The sequence below is a fragment of the Pan troglodytes genome, chromosome 20, assembly GCF_028858775.2.
Source record: "Pan troglodytes isolate AG18354 chromosome 20, NHGRI_mPanTro3-v2.0_pri, whole genome shotgun sequence".
NCBI lineage: Eukaryota > Metazoa > Chordata > Mammalia > Primates > Hominidae > Pan > Pan troglodytes.
In genome coordinates, this window is record NC_072418.2 from 6,115,849 (window position 1) to 6,134,512 (window position 18,664).

The 18,664-nt window shown below is 58.0% G+C and overlaps 2 protein-coding genes across 7 annotated transcripts in view; both read right to left on the reverse strand.

Annotated features, from left to right (window-relative positions):
• Positions 1-5,106: 5,106 nt before the first annotated feature.
• MATK (megakaryocyte-associated tyrosine kinase) lies at positions 5,107-16,513 on the reverse strand. 2 transcript variants are annotated; one of them, XM_016934671.4, is made up of 14 exons: positions 13,292-13,437; positions 12,189-12,411; positions 11,951-12,010; positions 11,464-11,577; positions 11,250-11,365; positions 10,940-11,159; positions 10,264-10,357; positions 8,745-8,810; positions 6,832-6,931; positions 6,668-6,752; positions 6,512-6,585; positions 6,126-6,321; positions 5,643-5,729; positions 5,107-5,556 (listed from the first exon to the last, which is right to left on the reverse strand). In XM_016934671.4, the coding sequence occupies exons 2-14, from the start codon at positions 12,258-12,260 to the stop codon at positions 5,317-5,319; spliced, it is 1,524 nt and encodes a 507-aa protein (XP_016790160.1). In that variant the 5' UTR covers positions 12,261-12,411; positions 13,292-13,437; the 3' UTR covers positions 5,107-5,316. The 2 variants fall into 2 exon arrangements, with proteins under 2 accessions (XP_016790160.1, XP_016790159.1); XM_016934670.4 differs by lacking the exons at positions 12,189-12,411; positions 13,292-13,437 and adding an exon at positions 16,393-16,513.
• Positions 16,433-18,664, reverse strand: part of ZFR2 (zinc finger RNA binding protein 2) — an 82,097-nt gene continuing 79,865 nt past the window's right edge. For all 5 annotated transcript variants that reach the window (XM_054673880.2, XM_054673877.2, XM_054673875.2 and 2 more), the window contains one exon: positions 16,433-16,524. In XM_054673880.2, the coding sequence (XP_054529855.1) occupies positions 16,479-16,524 (46 nt within the window). In that variant the 3' untranslated portion in view covers positions 16,433-16,478. The remainder of the gene's footprint in view (positions 16,525-18,664) is intronic.

The following is an 18,664-nucleotide window of genomic DNA, read 5'->3' on the forward strand; positions in this document are numbered from 1 at the left end:
GATCACCTGAGATCATGAGTTTGAGACCAGCCTGGCCAACATGGCAAAACCCTGTCTACTAAAAATACAAAAATTAGCCGGGCGTGGTGGTGGGTCCCTACAAATCCCAGCTACTTGGGAGGCTGAGGCAGGAGAATTGCTTGAACCTGGTGGGGTGGAGCTTGCAGTGAGCCAAGGTCATGCCATTGCACTCCAGCCTGGGCAACAGAGTGAAACTCCATCTCAAAAAAAAAAAAAAAAAAAAAAAAAGCCAAAACCACCACCAACAAAAAAGAAAAACAGAAGTTCACCATTCAATAAACATTTATTGAGCACTTACTGTGTACCAGGTACTGCTCACAGCAGTAGTGACCAAAACAGACAGAAGTCACGGGGCTGACTTTCTAGCAGGGCAGACAGACAACCAACCACTGTGTTAAAATGCAGAGCGTGGCCAGTGGCCACGAGCCTAGGGAGAAAACCCACCGAGGGGGGCCTGTGGGGGCAAGGTGGGTTGATATTTCATTTAGTTTTTAGTTTTTTTTTTTGAGACAGAGTCCTACTCTGTCGCCCAGGCTGGAGTGCAGTGGCACGATCTCAGCTCACTGCAACCTCCGCCTCCTAGGTTCAAGCAATTCTCCTGCCTCAGCCTCCTGAGTAGCTGGGATTACAGACACCTGCAACCACGCCTGGCTAATTTTTGTATTTTTTAGTAGAGACATGGTTTCGCCACCTTGGCCAGGCTGGTCTTGAACTCCTGACCTCGTGATCCGCCTGCCTTGGCCTCCCAAAGTGCTGGCATTACAGGCGTGAGCCACCCCGCCTGGCCTATTTTTGTTTTTTTGAGAAGGAGTCTCACTCTGTTGCCTAGGCTGGAGTGCAGTGGTGAGATCTCGGCTCACTGCAACCTCCGCCTCCCAGGTTCAAGTGATTCTCCTGCCTCAGCCTCCTGAGTAGCTCGGATTACAGGTGCGCCACCACGCCCAGCTAATTTTTGTATTTTTACTGAAGATGGGGTTTCACCGTGTTGGCCAGGTTGGTCTTGAACTCCTGATCTCAGGTGATCCGCTTGCCTCGGCCTCCCATAGTGCAGGAGTTCCAGGCGTGAGCCACCGCGACCAGTCGGGTTGCTATGTTAAGGAAGGTGGTGAGAATGGAAGATGGAGTGCAAAGCCGCAAGTTCTGGACACATGGGGTGTGAAGGATGGAGTGCTGGGGAACCACGGGAGGTTGTGGAGCAGGGACACAGTGGCATTTTATACAAACATCAATGATGAGCAGCTGAGAAACCAGGGGCAGGTGCCAGGCAGGTGAGGCTACAGGGTCTGGTCAGGCCAAGGGCCGGGGGGATGGGGAGGACAGAAGGGTGGGGGTAGCAATTCCAGAGGAAGGAAGCTGGAGAGGGGCAGGGTGTGGGTATGGAGGTGCAAGGGCGTTGCCCAGGCCCATTCTGGGCTGCGAGGTGGGACTGTTTCAGAGGCAGAGGCCTGAGAGGTGGAGCGGGCTCCAGGGGAAGCCCCAGAGACCAGTGCCCCCCAAGTCCAAGGAGCCAGGGGGCTCAGGCAGGGGAGTGCCCTAGATATGGAAAGGAGAGGGTACTCCAGGGACAATGGGAAGGGGAGAGGAGGGGAGGCCTGATTTGGTGACATGGAGGACAGGGGGGAGGTGACTGCGGAGGAGTGAGGGGGAGACCCAGGCCTGTGGATGGGCGAAGGGGCCAGTGCAAAGTGAACTACAGATCCTTCCAGAATGTTGGCATGTTGGCTTTGAAGGGAGAGACACACAAAGAAAGAGAGACAGAGACAGAGAAAGGCGTGACACACACACACACGAGAAACCAGGTGCCCAGGCCCCAGAGGAGTCCCGGTCGGATCCCAGGGGGCAGGTGGCTTCGGCCCAGGATCTGGGTGTAGCTCCCCCATCCCAGGGGCCAAGTTCAGGTGGGAAAGGTGCAGAGGCAAACAGGGGTTCAATCCCGGGCCAGAGGGGTGGCTGCAACTTCTGAGGCTCCAGGTGCCTCCCCTGGCCTCAGCTGCCCGTCGGCAAGGTGGGCCCACCAGGCTCTGTGTCCAAGGTGGAGCCAGGCCTGTCACCCATCAAGGGACAGGGCTGTGGGCTGGGGAGAGAGAACTCCCCTGATCGCTTCACCACTTTAGAGCACCAACGAGCTGCTTCAGGTCTCAGGCCGCAATTAGCTAATTGGCCAGTGTGGGTTAAGAGGCCCCAGGGAGGATCGTGGCGTGAGGCGTGGCGGGGGGGGCTTTGGGCGACTTAGCCGGACAGGCAGAAGCTGCAGACGCTGTGTCAGCTTAGAGGGCCGGATTAGGAGCATGGGCTGGGTGGGCAGGGCCAAGGGGACAGGTGGCCCCCTGCAGTGGATTAGGCAGAGGCCAGGCCACTCCGGGCCTTTCCAGCCTCCACCTTTCAATTTTCCCCAAGAAAGAACCACTAACCTGCCTCAGGTGCTGGTGGGGAGAGTGAGGCCCGAGGGTGCACAGGGCTTTAAGGGGGCCACACAGGAGGTCGGCGTGACCTTGGGACATTTCCGTGTCTCAGCTCAGGCTCTGCTTGGCCAGGATGGGAGGGTGGGCTGGGAGTCCTGGGGTGGGGGCCATACCCAGCCTGGCCAGAGACCCCTCTCCGTGTATCCTAAAGGCTGGCTCCATGGGACTCAGCTGAGAGCAGGTGTTGGACCGTCCCAGCAATAATGGAGCACCAGCTGTATGCCTGCCTTCTAGGTGCCCCTCCCTTCACTGCTGTGGGCCCTCGGGGCCCTCACGCCCCTCTGGGAAAAGGTGTCCGTTGGCTGGCGGAGGCTGCTGAGGCCCAGAGAGGGTAAAAGCTTTCCCAGTAGGGGCCACCTCGCCCCTGTTTGCCCAGGACTTTCCCTGTTTTAGCACTGAAGTCCCACACCCTGGAACAGCCCTCAGCCCTGAGCAAACCAGGGTGGTCACACCAGGGTGGTCACCCCAGGGCCAGCGTCACACAGCTGGGGGGCGAGTCAGGATTGAACCTGTGTGTGCAAAGTGGATCCCCGGCCCACTGTGCCAGAGAGGACAGGAGGGCCAGTGTTTCCCTGCCATTCTATCCCCCAGAGTCACTGGGTCAGCCTGCTAGGTCCCTAGACATTTGGACTGCCTCTGTCCAAGGACAGTGTCACCTGAGAGCTGTCACTGCAGAAGCTGTGGTGATACTCGGTGCCCAGAGGGCCAGCACACAGTCAGCCTGAGACAGAGGCCAGGGCGCCCATGCTGCACAACTCCCGGGCCAGCTTCTCCGCCAACTTGCAGAAGGGTGCCCAGCGGGCGGGCTCTACCTCCCAGCAGCTGCTCATGAGGACATGCATGGGGCCTGGACAGCCCTTGGGGGCTCCATGCGGTACCCCTTCTCCACAGCCTCTGACACCTCCTTCAGCCTGGCTTTGTGAAGAGAAGAGGTGGATGGATGTGTGAATGGATGGTGGGTGGGTAGGTGGATGGAGGGATGGATGAATGGGTGGGTAGATCAATGGAACAGTGGATGGAGGGATGGATGAATAGAGTGGATGGGTGGGTGAATGAATGGATGGGTACATGGATGGACATGGGAATGGGTGGGGGATGGATGGGTGGGGAGATGGATAGATAAGTGGATGGGTTGGTGGATGGATGCATGCATGGATGGGTGGGGACGGGGGATGGGTGGGTGGGTGGATGGATGGATGGATGGATGAAAGGATGGATGGGTATGTGGATGGATGATGGGTAGATAAATGGGTGGACAGATGTGTGAGTGGATGGTAGGTGGATGGATAGATGGATGGGTGGACAGGTGGATGGATGCATGGGTGGACAGATGGATGGGTGGATGGTGGATGGTGGGTGGATGGATGGATGGATGAGTGGATGGTGGGTGGGTGGATTAGTGGATAGTGGGTAGATGGATGGATGAGTGGATAGTGGGTGGGTGGATGAGTGGATGGTGATTGGGTGGGTGGATGGATGGATGGATGGTGGGTGGATGGATGAGTGGATGGTGATTGGGTGGGTGGATAGATGGGTGGATGGTGATTGGGTGGGTGGATGGATGGGTGGATGGTGATTGGGTGGGTGGATGGATGGGTGGATGGTGATTGGGTGGGTGTGGATGGATGGGTGGGTGATGGGTGAGATTTTCATGATTGGTTCAGGCCATCATGAAAGAAGCAGAAGTGAGAGACATGCAGAAGTGGGAGAGGCTGGAGCAGGAAGAGGGGGGAATGAAGCCTGGGCTGTGGACCCAGACAGGCCCAGATTCAAATCCAGGCTCTACCATATCTTCTTGGGGCAACCCAGTGTGAGCAACCTGCCCTCTCTGGGCTTCAGCGTCCACGTCTGTGAAATGGGTGTAATCTTGGCACTCACCTCCAGTGGCATTTTGGGGGTCTGACCTGAAAGCACTCAACATGGGGCCTGGCCATGAATGGGGGAGGCAGGAGGAGGAGGAGGGTGGCCTCCCCAGGCCATCCCTAAACGGGGCTGCTGCCACACACGCAGACCCTCCTGGGGCTCCCATCGTGGGGGCTCCCATAGGGATATGGATGGCTGGGGCCTGAGAAAGGGCTGTTGTGGGAGGGGATACTTGGACCTTGAGGGCTGTTGGCAGCCTCCCAAGATCCTTTAAGCCTGGGACCCCATGGGTTGGGAAAGGGTGCCCACCACTGAATACCACATGCCCTGGGGGACTGCAGTGGGGAACCCGTGGGTAATGGCAAGTGGGTCCCCTGCCCAGCATCCCCCAGGGAACGGTGTCCCCACAGTGGCCAGCAGGCAGGTGCCAGCTGGGCAGATCCTCCATGGGCAAAGATGGGGAGGCCCCCGTGTGCAGGCAAGTGGCCACAGGAGGCAGGGGCTTGGGGCCGGTGGGTGCCCAAGACTCGGCCAAGGATCAGTGGGGTCCCAATTAATTGATCCCATCATGTGGGCTGCAGTGGGTTCCACAGAGTAGGAAGGTGACCACTGGGGCTGGGGCACACAGGGCATCTAGGGGGGCTGGACCTCTAAGGGAGGACCCAGGATGCCTGGCGCCTGGGGGTGTCCGAGAGCAGATCACCAAAGGTGGCCCCCGGGGAAGAGGGCACGGGGACACCGAGAGACACAGGCGCCTAGAGTCCTTGGAATCCGTCTTTATCGGGCGATCATCCTTCGCAGGTCTGGGGTGTCCACGGGCCGCCCAGAGCCCCCTACGTGGGCCAGCCCCTGCTGTGGGCACCAGGAGGATGACTTGCCGGCCTGGACCCTCCTTGGGCCTGGCCAGTGCCCCCACGCCGCACTCTCCACTCTCTCGGTCCTCTGGGGCCAAGGGCCCCACCGGGTGGGGTCAGGGCTCCTGGCTTCGGGGCGAGGTGGAGCCGTCAGCGTCCTGCCCTGAGACGGAGGCTGGGGCGCCTGCACTGCGTAGCTCCCGGGCCAGCTTCTCGGCCAGTTTGCGGAAGGGTGGCCGGCGGGCGGGCTCTGCCTCCCAGCAGCTGCTCATGAGGACGTGCACGGGGCCTGGACAGCCCTCGGGGGGCTCCATGCGGTACCCCTTCTCCACGGCCTCCGACACCTCTTTCAGTGACTGCGGACAGCAGGCGTGGGCAGGGGTCAGGGCCACAGCCTCTGGACCTGCCCGGAACCCAGTGCCTCCCTGGGGCCCCCGCTCACCATTTTAGGGTACGGAGCCCGTCCATATGAGAAGACCTCCCAGAGCAGCACCCCAAAACTCCAGACATCCGACTTGCTGGTGAACTTCTGTGGGGCCCGAGACAGGGATGAGGAGGGACCCCTCAGGTTTTCTGCTCCAGCCCCTGCTTCCTCCAGGAAGCCCTCCTGGGTTGACCCTCACTCTCTGGTCTTCTCCTAATTGATTCCTCCCACAACGCCGCCCGCAGTTGAGTCTAGCTCAGCCTTAGTGCATGAAGGAAGCCTGGTTATTCTTCCCTTCAGTCCTGAGCCCACGCCTTTTTCAGAGCTGGAGAAACTGAGGCCCAGAGGGGGGCTACGAGGAACAATTATGGGCCAAGAGCTTCCTGGGGAGGCAGAGCCATTGCCCTTGGAGTTTCAGAGAGGCCAAGGGACATACCCAGGGTCATACAGCAGAGCTGGGGGGATCCCAAAGCCCCAGGGGTGTGTGAAGGCAGGGCTCACCCCGTGTTTGAGAGCCTCGGGTGCCGTCCACTTGACGGGCAGCCGGCTTGAGTCTAGCCCCTTCCGCTCGGCTTTGGCCAGGCCAAAGTCGCTGACCTTGGCCACCAGGTCCTCAGAGACCAGGATGTTGCGGGCAGCCAGGTCGCGGTGCACAAGCTTCTTGCTCTCCAGGTACTCCATGCCCTCGGCCACGTGCCTGGGGGTAGCAGGGGGCAGTGGGGGCTCAGGTGCCAGGATGCCCACATTCAGGGCTCAGAAAGCTCGGGGTGCCTGGGGCCACAAGCTCACAAAGCCTCCCTGCCCCGTGTCTCAGTTTCCCCCTGATGGATCTTGGAATCTGCGCCCCGACAACCCCAGTGCCGCAGCACCCTGAGAGTCCCACTTACAGAGAAAACTGCAGGAGCTGAGCGGTGTTCACGAGGGCTCGACCCCGGGTCCGCAGAAAGTTCACCAGGTTGCCCTGTTGGGGGTGGGAGATGGCCGCGGGATGTTGGGGCTGCTCCGCTGCGTGGGCCCCCCTCCCCACCTGGGCCCCGCCCCACCTTGCTCACGTGCTCCATGACAATGTACAGCCCCTGGTGCAGGATCACGCCCAGGAGACGCACCAGGTTCTCGTGTTGCATCTTCCTGGGGGCGGTGGGGTGGGCGTGAGGGCAGGGCTGGGACCCCCCCATCCCACAGTCCCCAGCCCCACCCTGGGACTCACGTCATGACGGCCGTCTCGTCCAGGAAGGCCTGGGCTGTCACATCACACTTGATATTCTTCACGGCCACCTTTTGCCCCAGGTACTCACCCTGCAGGACAGCTGGGGGGTGGAGGTGGGGAACGGGGTGAGATCAGGACCCCCAACAAACAGGGACAGAGAGACAGACAGACAGGCCCGCTCACACCGGTGCCCATGTAACATTCACACAGCTGCGGGTCCCCAGACCTTGAAACACAGCCCCCATGCTCCTCACCCCTGCCGCCCTTGCAAGCTCCAGACCCAAGATCAGAGAACCATCTGGCTCTGGCGCGGTGGCTCACGCCTGTAATCCCAGCACTTTGGGAGGCTGAGGCAGGCGGATCACCTGAGGTCAGGAGTTCAAGACCAGCCTGACTAACATGGAGAAACCCTGTCTCTAATGAAAATACAAAACTAGCCAGGTGTGGTGGCACATGCCTGTAATCCCAGCTACTCGGGAGGCTGAGGCAGGAGAATCACTTGAACCCGGGAGGCAGAGGTTGCAGTGAGCCAAGATTGTGCCATTGCACTCCAGCCTGGGTGACAGAGCGAAACTCCATCTCAAAAAAAACCCCACAAAAAACAAAAACAAAGAGAGAACCATCTAAGCCAGGGGTCTGTGAACCCCCACCCCCTCGGGGCCAAATCTACCTATCACCTCTTTTTGCAAGACCCTTGAGCTCAAAATGTTTTTTGCATTTTTATTTTTAATTAATTAATTATTTATTTGAGACGGAGTCTCGCTCTGTCGCCCAGGCTGGAGTGCAGTGGCGCCATCTCTGCTCACTGCAAGCTCTGCCTCCCAGGTCACGCCATTCTCCTGCCTCAGCCTCCCAAGTAGCTGGGACTACAGGCGCCCACCACCACGCCCGGCTAATTTTTTTTTTTTTTTTTTTTTTTTAGTAGAGACGGGGTTTCACCGTGTTAGCCAGGATGGTCTCGATCTCATGACCTCGTGATCCGCCCGCCTCAGCCTCCCAAAGTGCTGGGATTACAGGCATGAGCCACTGTGCCCGGCCAACATTTTTATTTTTAAAATATTGATACAGGGTCTCACTCTCTCACCCAGGTAGAGTGCAGTGGCGTGATCACAGCTCACTGCAGGTTCAAATTCCTGGGCTCAAGGGATCCTCCCATCCTGGCCTCCTGAGTAGCTGGGACTACAGGCATGCTCCACTGTGCCTGGCTTTTTTTTTGTACAGATGGGGGTCTCGCTACGTTGTCCAGGCTGCACCTGAACTCCTGAGCTCAAGGGATCCTCCTGCCCCGACCTCCCAAAGTGCTGGGATTCCAGGCATGAGCCACCGTGCCTGGCTGGTTTTTGCATGTTTAAATGGTTGTAAAAACAAATCAAAAGATGAGTGCTGTTTCAGGACATGTGAGCATTACACAAAATTCAAATTTCTGGGTCACAGTTTTCATGGCCACGCCCATATGTTTACATATTGTCTGTGGTCGCTTTCACTCCACAAGGGCAGGATTCAGTAGTGGTGACAGCAGCTACCTGGCCCACAAAGCAGGAAATATTTACAATCTGGCCTTTTACAGAGAGTCTGCCGACCCCTGATCTAAACCCCAGAGCCTTCCAGAATAATACTTTCAGGGAATGGTGTTTCAAACATTCCAAATAGAGGGACTGACCATACAAGACCCTGGCAGTGTGAAGAAGTCACTAACATTGACTGAGCGCCTGCTTGAGTTCACTTACTCCTCATGACAGCTGCCATTACCCCCTGTTCCAGAGGGGGAAACTGAGGCTCAGAGGATTTGCACGTCTTCAGCTGCACAACTAGTAGGTGGTTAAGTATGGGTTTGAATTCAGCTCTGTGACTCCAAAGCCTCAATACGCACCTCCCACCTTCCTTCAGCACCCCCAAACCAGTCCGCCACTCACCTCCAAACTCTCCCTCTCCGATCTGCGCTCCCAATGTCAAATGCTGCAGGTTCAGTAACCAGCCCGCTGTGGAGTGAAGACCCAGTCAGAGGGGTAATGGGCCCCCTAAATCCTCCCATTGGGGGTTCTACTTGGTGAGAGACTAGGTGATGTCTCTCACAGTGCTGCAGCTGTGGATACACATTTGAGTGGCTGCTGGGCCTGGCAATGCCCCTAGGACATATCAGAGACACCCCACTCCTGGTACCAATTATTGTTGTTGCAAGCAACAGAACCATCTCAGGTTGACCTGAGCAAAAAGGGGCTTACAGGAGGGATAGTGGTGTGAATAGTCAAAGCTGGGGGCCTGCCTGGCTGAGACCCTCAGACTCCACACTTGCCCTCCAGGAACTCCCAGTCAGGCCCAAGGGGTAGTGCCAGGAAACACTTCAGTTCTCAGAGATAAGAGCTGCCCTTTTCTCTTTGGCTCTCTTGTCCCTCCAAATACCCTCTGGGCTCTTCCCTACACGGTTCTTTACCTCTGACCACCCCAGAAACACACACAGAACAAAAAAACACAACATGGAGACCCATAAAGGTTCCAGAATATTCCAGGGCTCTAGCCTCCCTGACCCTTCTCCCAAGCACTCCTGTGTTGTCCCCTCCACTGCCCTCTGGTTGGTTCTGCAGGCGTTCTCTTCTCCCTCCAGAAAGCGCCCCCTCCAAATGCCATGGTCTTAAGGGATCATTGGCCAGGGTGATGCTAGTCTCCACCTGGATGCCATCCCTGATGGGTACAGACTTCCCCAGCAGAGAGATACTTTCAAGGAGACAGACATGGGGTCAGAGGAGGCATTTGCTTTTGACCTTAAATATTGAGGATATCACTACTTAGGGGCTGGAAAAGCATTTCAGGTGAAGGGAACAGAATATACAATGGCTCAGAGGCATGAAGAAAACGATGATCACAGTTGACCTGGGAGGGGGTGGATGCGTGGAGGAAGGGCTTTGCAGATGAGGCTGGAAAGGTGGCTCAGGCCATGCAGGCAGGTTCTGGAAGGTAGTGGAGCTGCTGGGCCTCTCTCCCTGGAGGCATGATTTCATGATAGAAAGATACCCTTGAGGCTGCACTCAAGGCCTGGACTGGAAGGGGGACTCGCCCTCTGGGAAGGAGGCGGTCTGATGGGAGGGCCTGAGGCTGGGCTGTGGGGAGGGGAGGGGAGAAGATTCACCAGGTCTTGGGAACCTGGCCAAGGAGGGAATGCTGGAGGATGGGGTGGGTGGAGGTTCGGGGCCAGGTTTCTGGCTCAGATGGTGGATGATGGTGACAGATGAGTGGCGAAGCTGGGGACCTATTGAATAAAGGACTGATCTGTGTCTGTGGGCACCCCCGAGGCAGCCCAGGTCTTCTATCCCATAGCTGGGCATGGAGACAGGCTTGGGTCATCTGGCCTCAGAGGTGCGGGGCCCCAGGGCTCTTCCTCCCGGGCTGGGCTAACGTGGGTAGGGAAGGGAGTCTGCCCTCCTGGGCGTCCCCTACCCCTGGCCAGCTCCTCCTCGGCCGACTTGGTCCCGTGTTTCCGCTTTGGTCTCACCAGCTTGGTGCAGATAGCGCCCTTGTCCTTGCTGTAATGCTGCAGGATGGTGGGACAGCCATGAGCCCAGCCCCAGGGCGGGGAACCCCAGCATCCTGTTCCCTTCCCGGGTGGCCTCTGGGTGGGGTGGGTGGGACCGGGGAGGAGGAGGAAGGCTGGTTTCCATAGGAACGGGAAAGGAGGCAAGCCAAAAGGAGGGGGAGTCCTCTGGATTGGTATCAACTTGGGGGGTCCTGGGGGGTCCCCAGAGGAGTCACTCTAGTCCCTGGAGGTAGAACCAGGCTGACTCAGGCCACCTGTGGACTGGGCAGTCCATAGGGATCAGCCCCCCTATTTCTGCATTAAGGGGAATCCTACTGTGGGTGTCCTCCTGTCTGCCCATCTGAGATGGGATGGGGGCCTGGGGGGCCCTGGGGAGTACCCCCTTCATCTCCACATCGGGGAAGCACAGAGCTCAGGGGGTCCCGGGTGATCAGCACAGGAGGTAGGGATGGCGTCTGCCCAGCTGCTGGGGAAGGGATGGAGGTCAGGTGACCCGCCCCTCTATCTCTACAGGGGAGTCTCCGGGGTCCCTGGGCTGCCCCACTGCAGGGACGGGGTGGGGCCTCTGGGTGGCAGCACCTCCACCATGTCCATGAGGTTGCAGAAGAACACGGCCTCATCGATTGTGAGGTGGCCGTCGCGGTGCAGCACGCGGTAGTGGATGACGTCGCGGCCAAAGCTCACGCACAGGACGTAGTCGCCGGGGTGGCGCGCGGACTCCCGCACCAGGAACAGCCCGTCCTCGGGAGGCTGCAGCTGCTGGACAGCCTCCTGGCCCGAGATCTTCCCGTGGAACCACCTGCGGCCACGGAAGGGGTGGGTCAGACTGGGCTGTGGAGGGGGGGTCACTTGCTGTCCCCTACCCCAGGCCCCTGTCCTGCCCACTCACGGCATGAGGCTGAGCTTGGGGTCTGCGGAGAGGGCCTCCCGCTCCCGCAGCGCCCCAGCTGCCAGCAGCCCCTCCTGTCCACTGGTGTGGTGCTTGACGCGGTACCAGCTCTTGTTCTGCCAGGGAGGAAGCATGGGGTTAGTGTGGGGGGTGTGGGGGTGGTCCTGGTGGAGCCCCCAGCCCCAAGCACCCATACCCGCCGGCCACCTCTCACCTCGCAGGCCTCCAGGATGGTGACCACGTCGCCCTTGCGGAAGGCCAGCTCCCCTGGCTTGGGGCGGGTGTGCTCGCATTTGGTGATACACTGGGTGCCCGGGGCCCAGCGCCTCTGCAGAGGGGGCCGGGAGAGGGGCAAAGGGAGGACATCACGGAGATGTGGGGAGCAGAGGCATGGGAGGGGAAAGAGGACAGGAGGGAGAAAGGTATAGAGATTGGAAAAGAGCGGAGAGGCAGAGAAAACAGACGCAGACATCGGGGGAGAGAAAGGGGGAGTGGGGTGCTCAGAGAGAAATCGTAGAGTCACAAAGAGAGGTGGCCCAGGACAGAAGGTCAGGAAGCCAAGATGACTGAGAAAGGCCAGGCCGAGCCCAGCAGAAGGGGGTAGGGGGCAGAGAGTACAGCCCTTCAGGAAGGGGGCTCAGGGTGTGGACGGAGTTGAAGAAGGACCCAGGGAGCAGAGGAAGCAGGCTAGACACACTCACCGTTGGCATCCTGGCTGAGACAGGCGGGGGGTGCCAGGCTCGGAGGAAGCGGGGGCTCACCTGGGGAGGGGACAGAGTCCAGGTGGGAGCTGGGCTGGGACCCAGGGTCCAGTTCCTACCACTTCCAGCCCAGGTCAGGTGGGGGCGATGGCCAGGCAGGCAGAGAGAGCCCCCCAGAGGCATCCTGGGTGGGACCCAGAACTGGCTGCCCAAGCCCCTGTGGGGAAGTGATCTTTACCCGGGGAAGTTCCTCAGCAGAATCACAGCCGTGAAATGCCCGCCAGGAAACCAGAGAGCCTCGCCCCGCCATCGCCCCCAGAGGGAAACTGAGGCAGGTGAGAGGAGCACTGAGCAAGTGGCCACAGTCGGGGACGCTGGGAATGGCCTGCCACAGGCCAGGCGGCTGGCACAGGAGGTAGGGAGCTGGGTGCCACTGGACCGAGCCTGGTTCTTCCTGTTTTCTGGTTGGTAGGCAGGGGCAGGGTGGGGAAATAGGGATGAGTCAAGGTCATTCCCAAGAATCTCTGACCGTGGGGTGGAGCTGGGGGCAGGGGCGGGTCCTGTAGCCCTGCTGGGCTCCTCCGGCCACCCGCTGAGCCTCTCTGATCCCCCCCCAAACCCAGGACAGACACACAGTCACTCATTGCTGCAGGGGTGGGGGAGCCTCCCTGCCTCCCCCATCTCCCCGACCGCTAGTGGCTGGGAAGTGGGCGGTGCTGGGGGGTGAGTCTCGGCCCCTCCAATATGCGCCTCCCATGAAATCCTCCAGTCCCACGTGTACTCACACGCATACGGATGCATGCACACGCACAGAAACACACAGGGCTCGGACACAGCTGCCCGCTGACAAGCAAAGGAGCACGTCCACGTGGAAACAGGTGTGCGCACACGTCCCCGCGCATCCGCGCGCACAAGCGCTCCACACCTGGGAACGTGCGCACCTGTCCCCCGCCCCTGGCACACACACAGCCGCCCCACACTGGAACACCTGGGCGCCAGCGCCGGGCCACTCGGGCACGCAGGGCGCCACGCAGGGCCGCGCACACGCTTTTCGGCCACACGCGCACAGCCCTCCACGTGGACGCGCGGGTACACACGCCCGGGGCTCGTAGCCGCGCACACCCGCACCCAGGAAACCCCAGCCACCACCACGCGGGGTCCGATCGCCTCTGAGCACCCTCCACCCCAGCCGCGCACCCGCCGCGCGCCCGGGACGCGCACACTCGCGCACACACCGGCCCTTCCTGCGCACGTCCCGGGCCCACCCCCGCCTACAGCCCTCGGGGTTTCCCCCCACCCCGGCCTCGGGGTCTCTCCACGTCTCCCCGCCGACGTGCTCACCTGCTCAGGGGGCGCCCCCGAGCCGCGCCCCGCGCCCGCCCCCAGGAGGGCCTCCGCGAGCCGGCTGCACACCCCGAGGCGGTCCCGGCTGCACAACTTGGAGCGAGTTGCTCCGTTTCCTCATTTTGGGGGCGAAGGAGGGTCGGGGAGTGGGGGAAAGCGGGAGGCGCCGCGGCCTGGGAGGCCCCCGCGGGTCCTAGCGCCGGCCGCACTGCGGTCTCCTCCGCGCGCCGCCGCCGCCGCCGGCCCCTCCCCGCCCCGCCTCCGCGGCCCCCGGCGCCTCCCGCGCGCCCCGGGCGGGGTCCCGGGGCGCACGCGGGCTCCACGCCTGGCCCTGACCTGGCCCTGTCGGGCGTGCACCCCCCACCCACCCTGGGAAGCGGGGTTCTTGGAGCGTGGAACGGGCGCCGCCAGCGCGCGTGGCGGGGACCGGGGGTGAGGGAGAGTGAGCTGCCCGTCCGGGGAGATAAGCAAGGCGCCAAGCCCGGACTCCCAGAGGACACTTCGTACTCTGCAATTCCAACTCCCTCAGTGTCGCCCATTTGAGCACCCACCGTCTCAGAGGGCTATTGGTGGTTGACAAAGAGCTTTCAAAATGTCAGCCGCTATCAATATCATTATCATAATCATCAACATTAAGGGAAAATTGGAGTAACAGAATCATCGGGAACTGTAATCATCCGGATGCTAACTTCTTAGAGCTGCCCTCCTTGGAGGGTAAAAGGGGGGCCTGGGAGTTGGAGGGACCTGGCTCTGCCCGTAGGTAGGAGGTACCCCTTTTCCAGCCGGGATTTCCTCCCCCATATGGAGGGTGGGGGCCCCACCCGCTTTCACCTCACAGAACAGTTTGATCTCACTTGGTCTTGGTGGACAGGGCCCTGGCCCCCAGCGATGGCTTTGTGGTTGGGGTGACCAAAACGCCCAATCTGCTTTCACCCAATGCAGGCCTTTATCTTTATTTTTATTCATTTATTTTTTGAGACAGGGTCTCACTCTATCCCCTAGGCTGGAGTGCAGTGGCGTGATCGTAGCTCACTACAGCCTTGACCACCTGGGCTCAAGCCAGCTTCCCGCCTCAGCCTCCCGTGTAGCTGGGACCACAGGGTAATTTTTTTTTCCCCAAATTTTCATAGAGCCATAGAAGGGGTAGCCTCAGGAGGGGGTGAGTTCCCTGTCCTGGGAGGCATCCAAGAATTGGCCACTTTGCCTTTTTTTTTTTTTTTTTTGAGATGGAGTCTTGCTCGGTTACCCGGGCTGGAGTGCAGTGGCACTATCTTGGCTCACTGCAACCTCCACCTCCCGGGTTCAAGCAATTCTCCTTCCTCAGCCTCCTGAGTAGCTGGGATTACAGGTGCGTGCCACCACGCCCTGCTAACTTTTGTATTTTTATTTTTATTTTTTTGAGATGAAGTCTCACTTTGTTGCCCAGGCTGGTCTTGGACTCCTGGGATCAAGCGATCCTGCCACTTTGGCCTCCCAAAGTGCTGGGATTACAGGCGTGAGCCACCACGCCTTGCATCTTATCATCCTTTCTAAGGGATAAGTCCTCTAAAACAAAGATGAAGTTCGTCTTAGGAGGGCAATGAACCGAGATGCCCAGGTGGCCTGCGCCCATATTTAATCTTCTGTTACCCCAAAAGGCTGTGTGTCTGGACTTGGGGGCATCACATGATTTTGCAGGGAGCAGAGGCCCAGTTACAAGAGAATTACAGAACAGCTATATTAAGGAACATTATGCAGCAGACTAGGAAACTATATTATTATTATTATCATTATTAGAGCTGGGGGTCTCTCTGTGTTGCCCAGGCTGGCCTCAAATGCCTGGGCTCAAGCGAACCTCCTGCCTCAGCCTCCTGAGTAGCTGGGACTACACGTGCACACCATGGTGCCTGGTTAAACCATACTATTATATATATTATAATATTAATATTATATTATATTATATTATATTATATTATATTATATTATATTATATTATATTATATACCTGGGGCATCCAGGATGCTCTCTCATCTCAATAGCATCAACTTAATCCCATCTGCAGGCTGGGCCCAGTGGCTCACGCCTGTAATCCCAGCACTTTGGGAGGCAAGGCGGGCAGATCACCTGAGGTCAGGAGTTCTAGACCAGCCTAGCCAACATGGTGATACCCCGTCTCTACTAAAACTACAAAAATTAGCTGGGCGTGGTGGCAAATGCCTGTAATCCCAGCACTTTGGGAGGCCGAGGCGGGTGGATCACGAGGTCAGGAGTTTGAGACCAGCCTGGCCAAGATGGTGAAACCCTGTCTACTAAAAATACAAAAATTAATCTGGTGTGGTGGTGGATGCCTGTAATCCCAGCTACTCGGGAGGCCGAGGCAGAGAATTGCTTGAACCTGGGAGGTGGAGGTTGCAGAGAGCCAAGATCGCGCCACTGCACCCCAGCCTGGGCAACAGAGTGAGACTGTCTCCAAAAAAAAAAAAAAAAATAGAGATGGGATCTGGCTATGTTGCCCAGGCTGGTCTCAAACTCCTGCACTCAAACGATCCTCCAACCTTGGCCTCCCAAAGTGCTGGGATTCCAGGTATGAGCCACTGCACTATCTCAGCTCACTGCAACCTCTGCCTCCTGGATTCAAGCAATTCTCCTGTTTCAGCCTCCTGAGTAGCTGGGATTACAGGCACATGCCACCACACCCAGCTAATTTTTGTACTTTTAGTAGAAACAGGGTTTCACCATATTGGTCAGGCTGGTTTCTAACTCCTGACCTCAGGTGATCTACCAACGTCGGCCTCCCAAAGTGCTGGGATTATAGGCGTGAGCCATGGCGCATGGTTTACCGGCCTCAACTTTCTTTCATGGGGTTGTAATTTACTATTAGAAGATCTTCTGGGAGGATGCCCGTGTCTACAATTTTAGCACCCACAGCTTCGTGGATCTGGCTGTGGGATAGTCTGGGGTGTGGCTCCCCAGAAAGGGCTGGGGACGCTGCAGCTGTCCTTCTGTCACGGTCACTGCGGGCCCACCATATATGGCAAACCACCATCACTTGCCTGAACTAGAAGTGTTAAGTCAAAATATCTGCAGCGGAAAACCCAGCCGCCTAATTTGATTCTCACCAGAAGCTGCTGCCGACCACAGGTCCCTCGCCGAGGTCTGCCTTCTCTTCGTTCAGCAGGGAAATGTCCCTGCATGAGAGGGACATTTAAGGTGCTCTAGCACCCCATGAAGACCTTCTCCTCTTCCTCTCTCTGCAAATCAATGATATTAGTGTCAGTCCTCCCGAGGAGCCCCAGGGCTCCGGGCAGGAGGCCTCACCCCAGAAGAAATAATAAGAGGAACCAAGGTCTTGAGCCCAGAGAAGGGCGGACTTAAGGAGCTGGTGTTGGGTTCGCAAATTGTCGAGGGCTGGCTGGGGCAGGGAGCTCCCCTGACTGGGTGGAGACATAGACACTGAGCTGTGCCTGACTCTAGGGGGATAGATTTGAGCCTGCGGTTTATTTGAATCCGAGCCACAGGAGGGGTAGCCTCAGGAGGGGGTGAGGCATCCAAGAATTGGCAACTTTGCTTTTTTTTTTTTTTTTTTTTGAGATGGAGTCTTGCTCTGTTACCCGGGCTAGAGTGCAGCGGTGCTATCGTGGCTCACTGCAACCTCCATCTCCCGGGTTCAAGCGATTCTCCTTCCTCAGCCTCCTGAGTAGCTGGGATTACAGGTGCGTGCCACCACCCCTGCTAACTTTTGTATTTGTATTTTTATTTTTTTGAGATAGGGTCTCACTCCTGTCATGCAGGCTGGAGTGCAGTGGCGCGATCTCAGCTCACTGCAACCTCCATCTCCCGGGTTCAAGTGATTCGCCTTCCTCAGCCTCCTGAGTAGCTGGGATTACAGGTGCCCGCCACCATGCCCAGCTAATTTTTGTATTTTTAGTAGAGACAGGGTTTTGCCATGTTGGCCAGGCTGGCCTGGAACTCCTGACCTCCTGACCAAGAATTGGCCACTTTGAATCACAAAGACTCTAGGGCTCTTTCAGGCCCCAGAGGTGGCCGCACCAGTTTCTAATGCCTCCTGCCAAGGAGCTGGGGGACTCACCCCTTCCTTATACCAGCCTGAGTGGGTAGACTGGACACCCAGATTCCCCCAGTCCTGAACTCCCCACCCTCCACCTCTCATCCTTGGTGACCCCCTGTCAACTTGATTTCAGAAGTTCCCTGATCTGCAGGTCACCCTCCTGGTGCAGGCTGGTGACAGAGCAGTCCCCTTTCTGGCGTCCTGGCTGCCTCCAGGTTTTCACCTTTCACTGCAAAGCCAAGGGAAAGAAACGTGACTGTGTCCTCCCTCACTCTAAATCCTTCCATAGCTCCCCACTGCCTGCAGGAGAGAGCCTAAAATGCTCAGCCTGGCATCCAGGGCTCTTCATGTTTGGCCTCCAGCTGATCTCCCAGGTCCCATTTTCTTCTCCTCCCTCCAAGAACCTAATATTCTAGTGAGTCCGAACTGCAGAAGTTTCCACGCCTTTGCACTGGCTGTTCCCTCTCCCCTGGAATGCCCTTCCCCGCCGTGTCCAGCTGGCCTCTCCAAGCTCACTCTCCCACACACAACTCACGTGGCACCATTTGGGGAAAGCCTTCCTCAAGGACATCCCCATACTTCCTAGAGCAAGGTCTCCCTGAAAGGGCCCCTTGCTAGAGGCACTAGCTCTCTTGTCTCACTGTGTGATGGGTGTGAGCCTGGGCGTCTCTCCTTGGTCTTGGTGACAGAGCCCATTAGCCTGCCTGAGAAGGAGGCCAGCCTGGAGGAAACAGAGCCAAGAAACAGGGAGAGACACTGAATCCCAAGGGAAGGACTGGTTCCATATCCTTAGAACCAGCGAAGCCTGGAATTCACGTGACACCTAGTTTTAGCAGCCAGTCTTTCTTTTTTGATTTCTTCCCGAGGGGGTTCTGCTGCTTACAATCAAAGGGATTCTTAACACTCAAAATAGTACCAGAAGTGGGGAGTTAAAATTAACAGACTAATGTGGAATTGCTGAGTCAAATGAGATTCCCTGATCCCAGCTGGGAAGAGGGATGCCTTGAGCTTCTCTTTCCGAGAGTCCATAAACCTGCCTTCCATTCCCTGAGTCAGGCGGCACCAGGCTTCTGTCCTTCGCAATGCAGCAGCCCAGTGGACACAGTCATCTCTCCACCCCCTCCCCTTTTTTTTGTTTGAAACAGAGTATTGTTCTGTTCCAAGACTGGAGTCCATTGGCACGATTTCGGCTCACTGCAAACTCTGCCTCCCGGGTTTAAGTGATTCTCCTGCCTCAGCCTCCCAAGTAGCTGGGATTACAGGTGCCCACCACCATGCCTGGCTAATTTTTGTATTTTTAGTAGAGACGGGGTTTCACCATG

What these genes read in the sequence shown, in the direction of transcription:
- MATK (XM_016934670.4), bottom strand. Translation starts at nt 16,467, where the DNA reads ATGCAGGGACATTTCCCTGCTGAACGAAGAGAAGGCAGACCTCGGCGA. An exon ending in CGAGGAGGAGCTGGCCAGGG is followed by an intron (nt 8,811 to 10,263) that starts GTAGGGGACGCC and finishes TTCACTCCACAG; the next exon opens with CGGGCTGGTTACTGAACCTG. An exon ending in GACGAGACGGCCGTCATGAC is followed by an intron (nt 6,753 to 6,831) that starts GTGAGTCCCAGG and finishes CACCGCCCCCAG; the next exon opens with GAAGATGCAACACGAGAACC.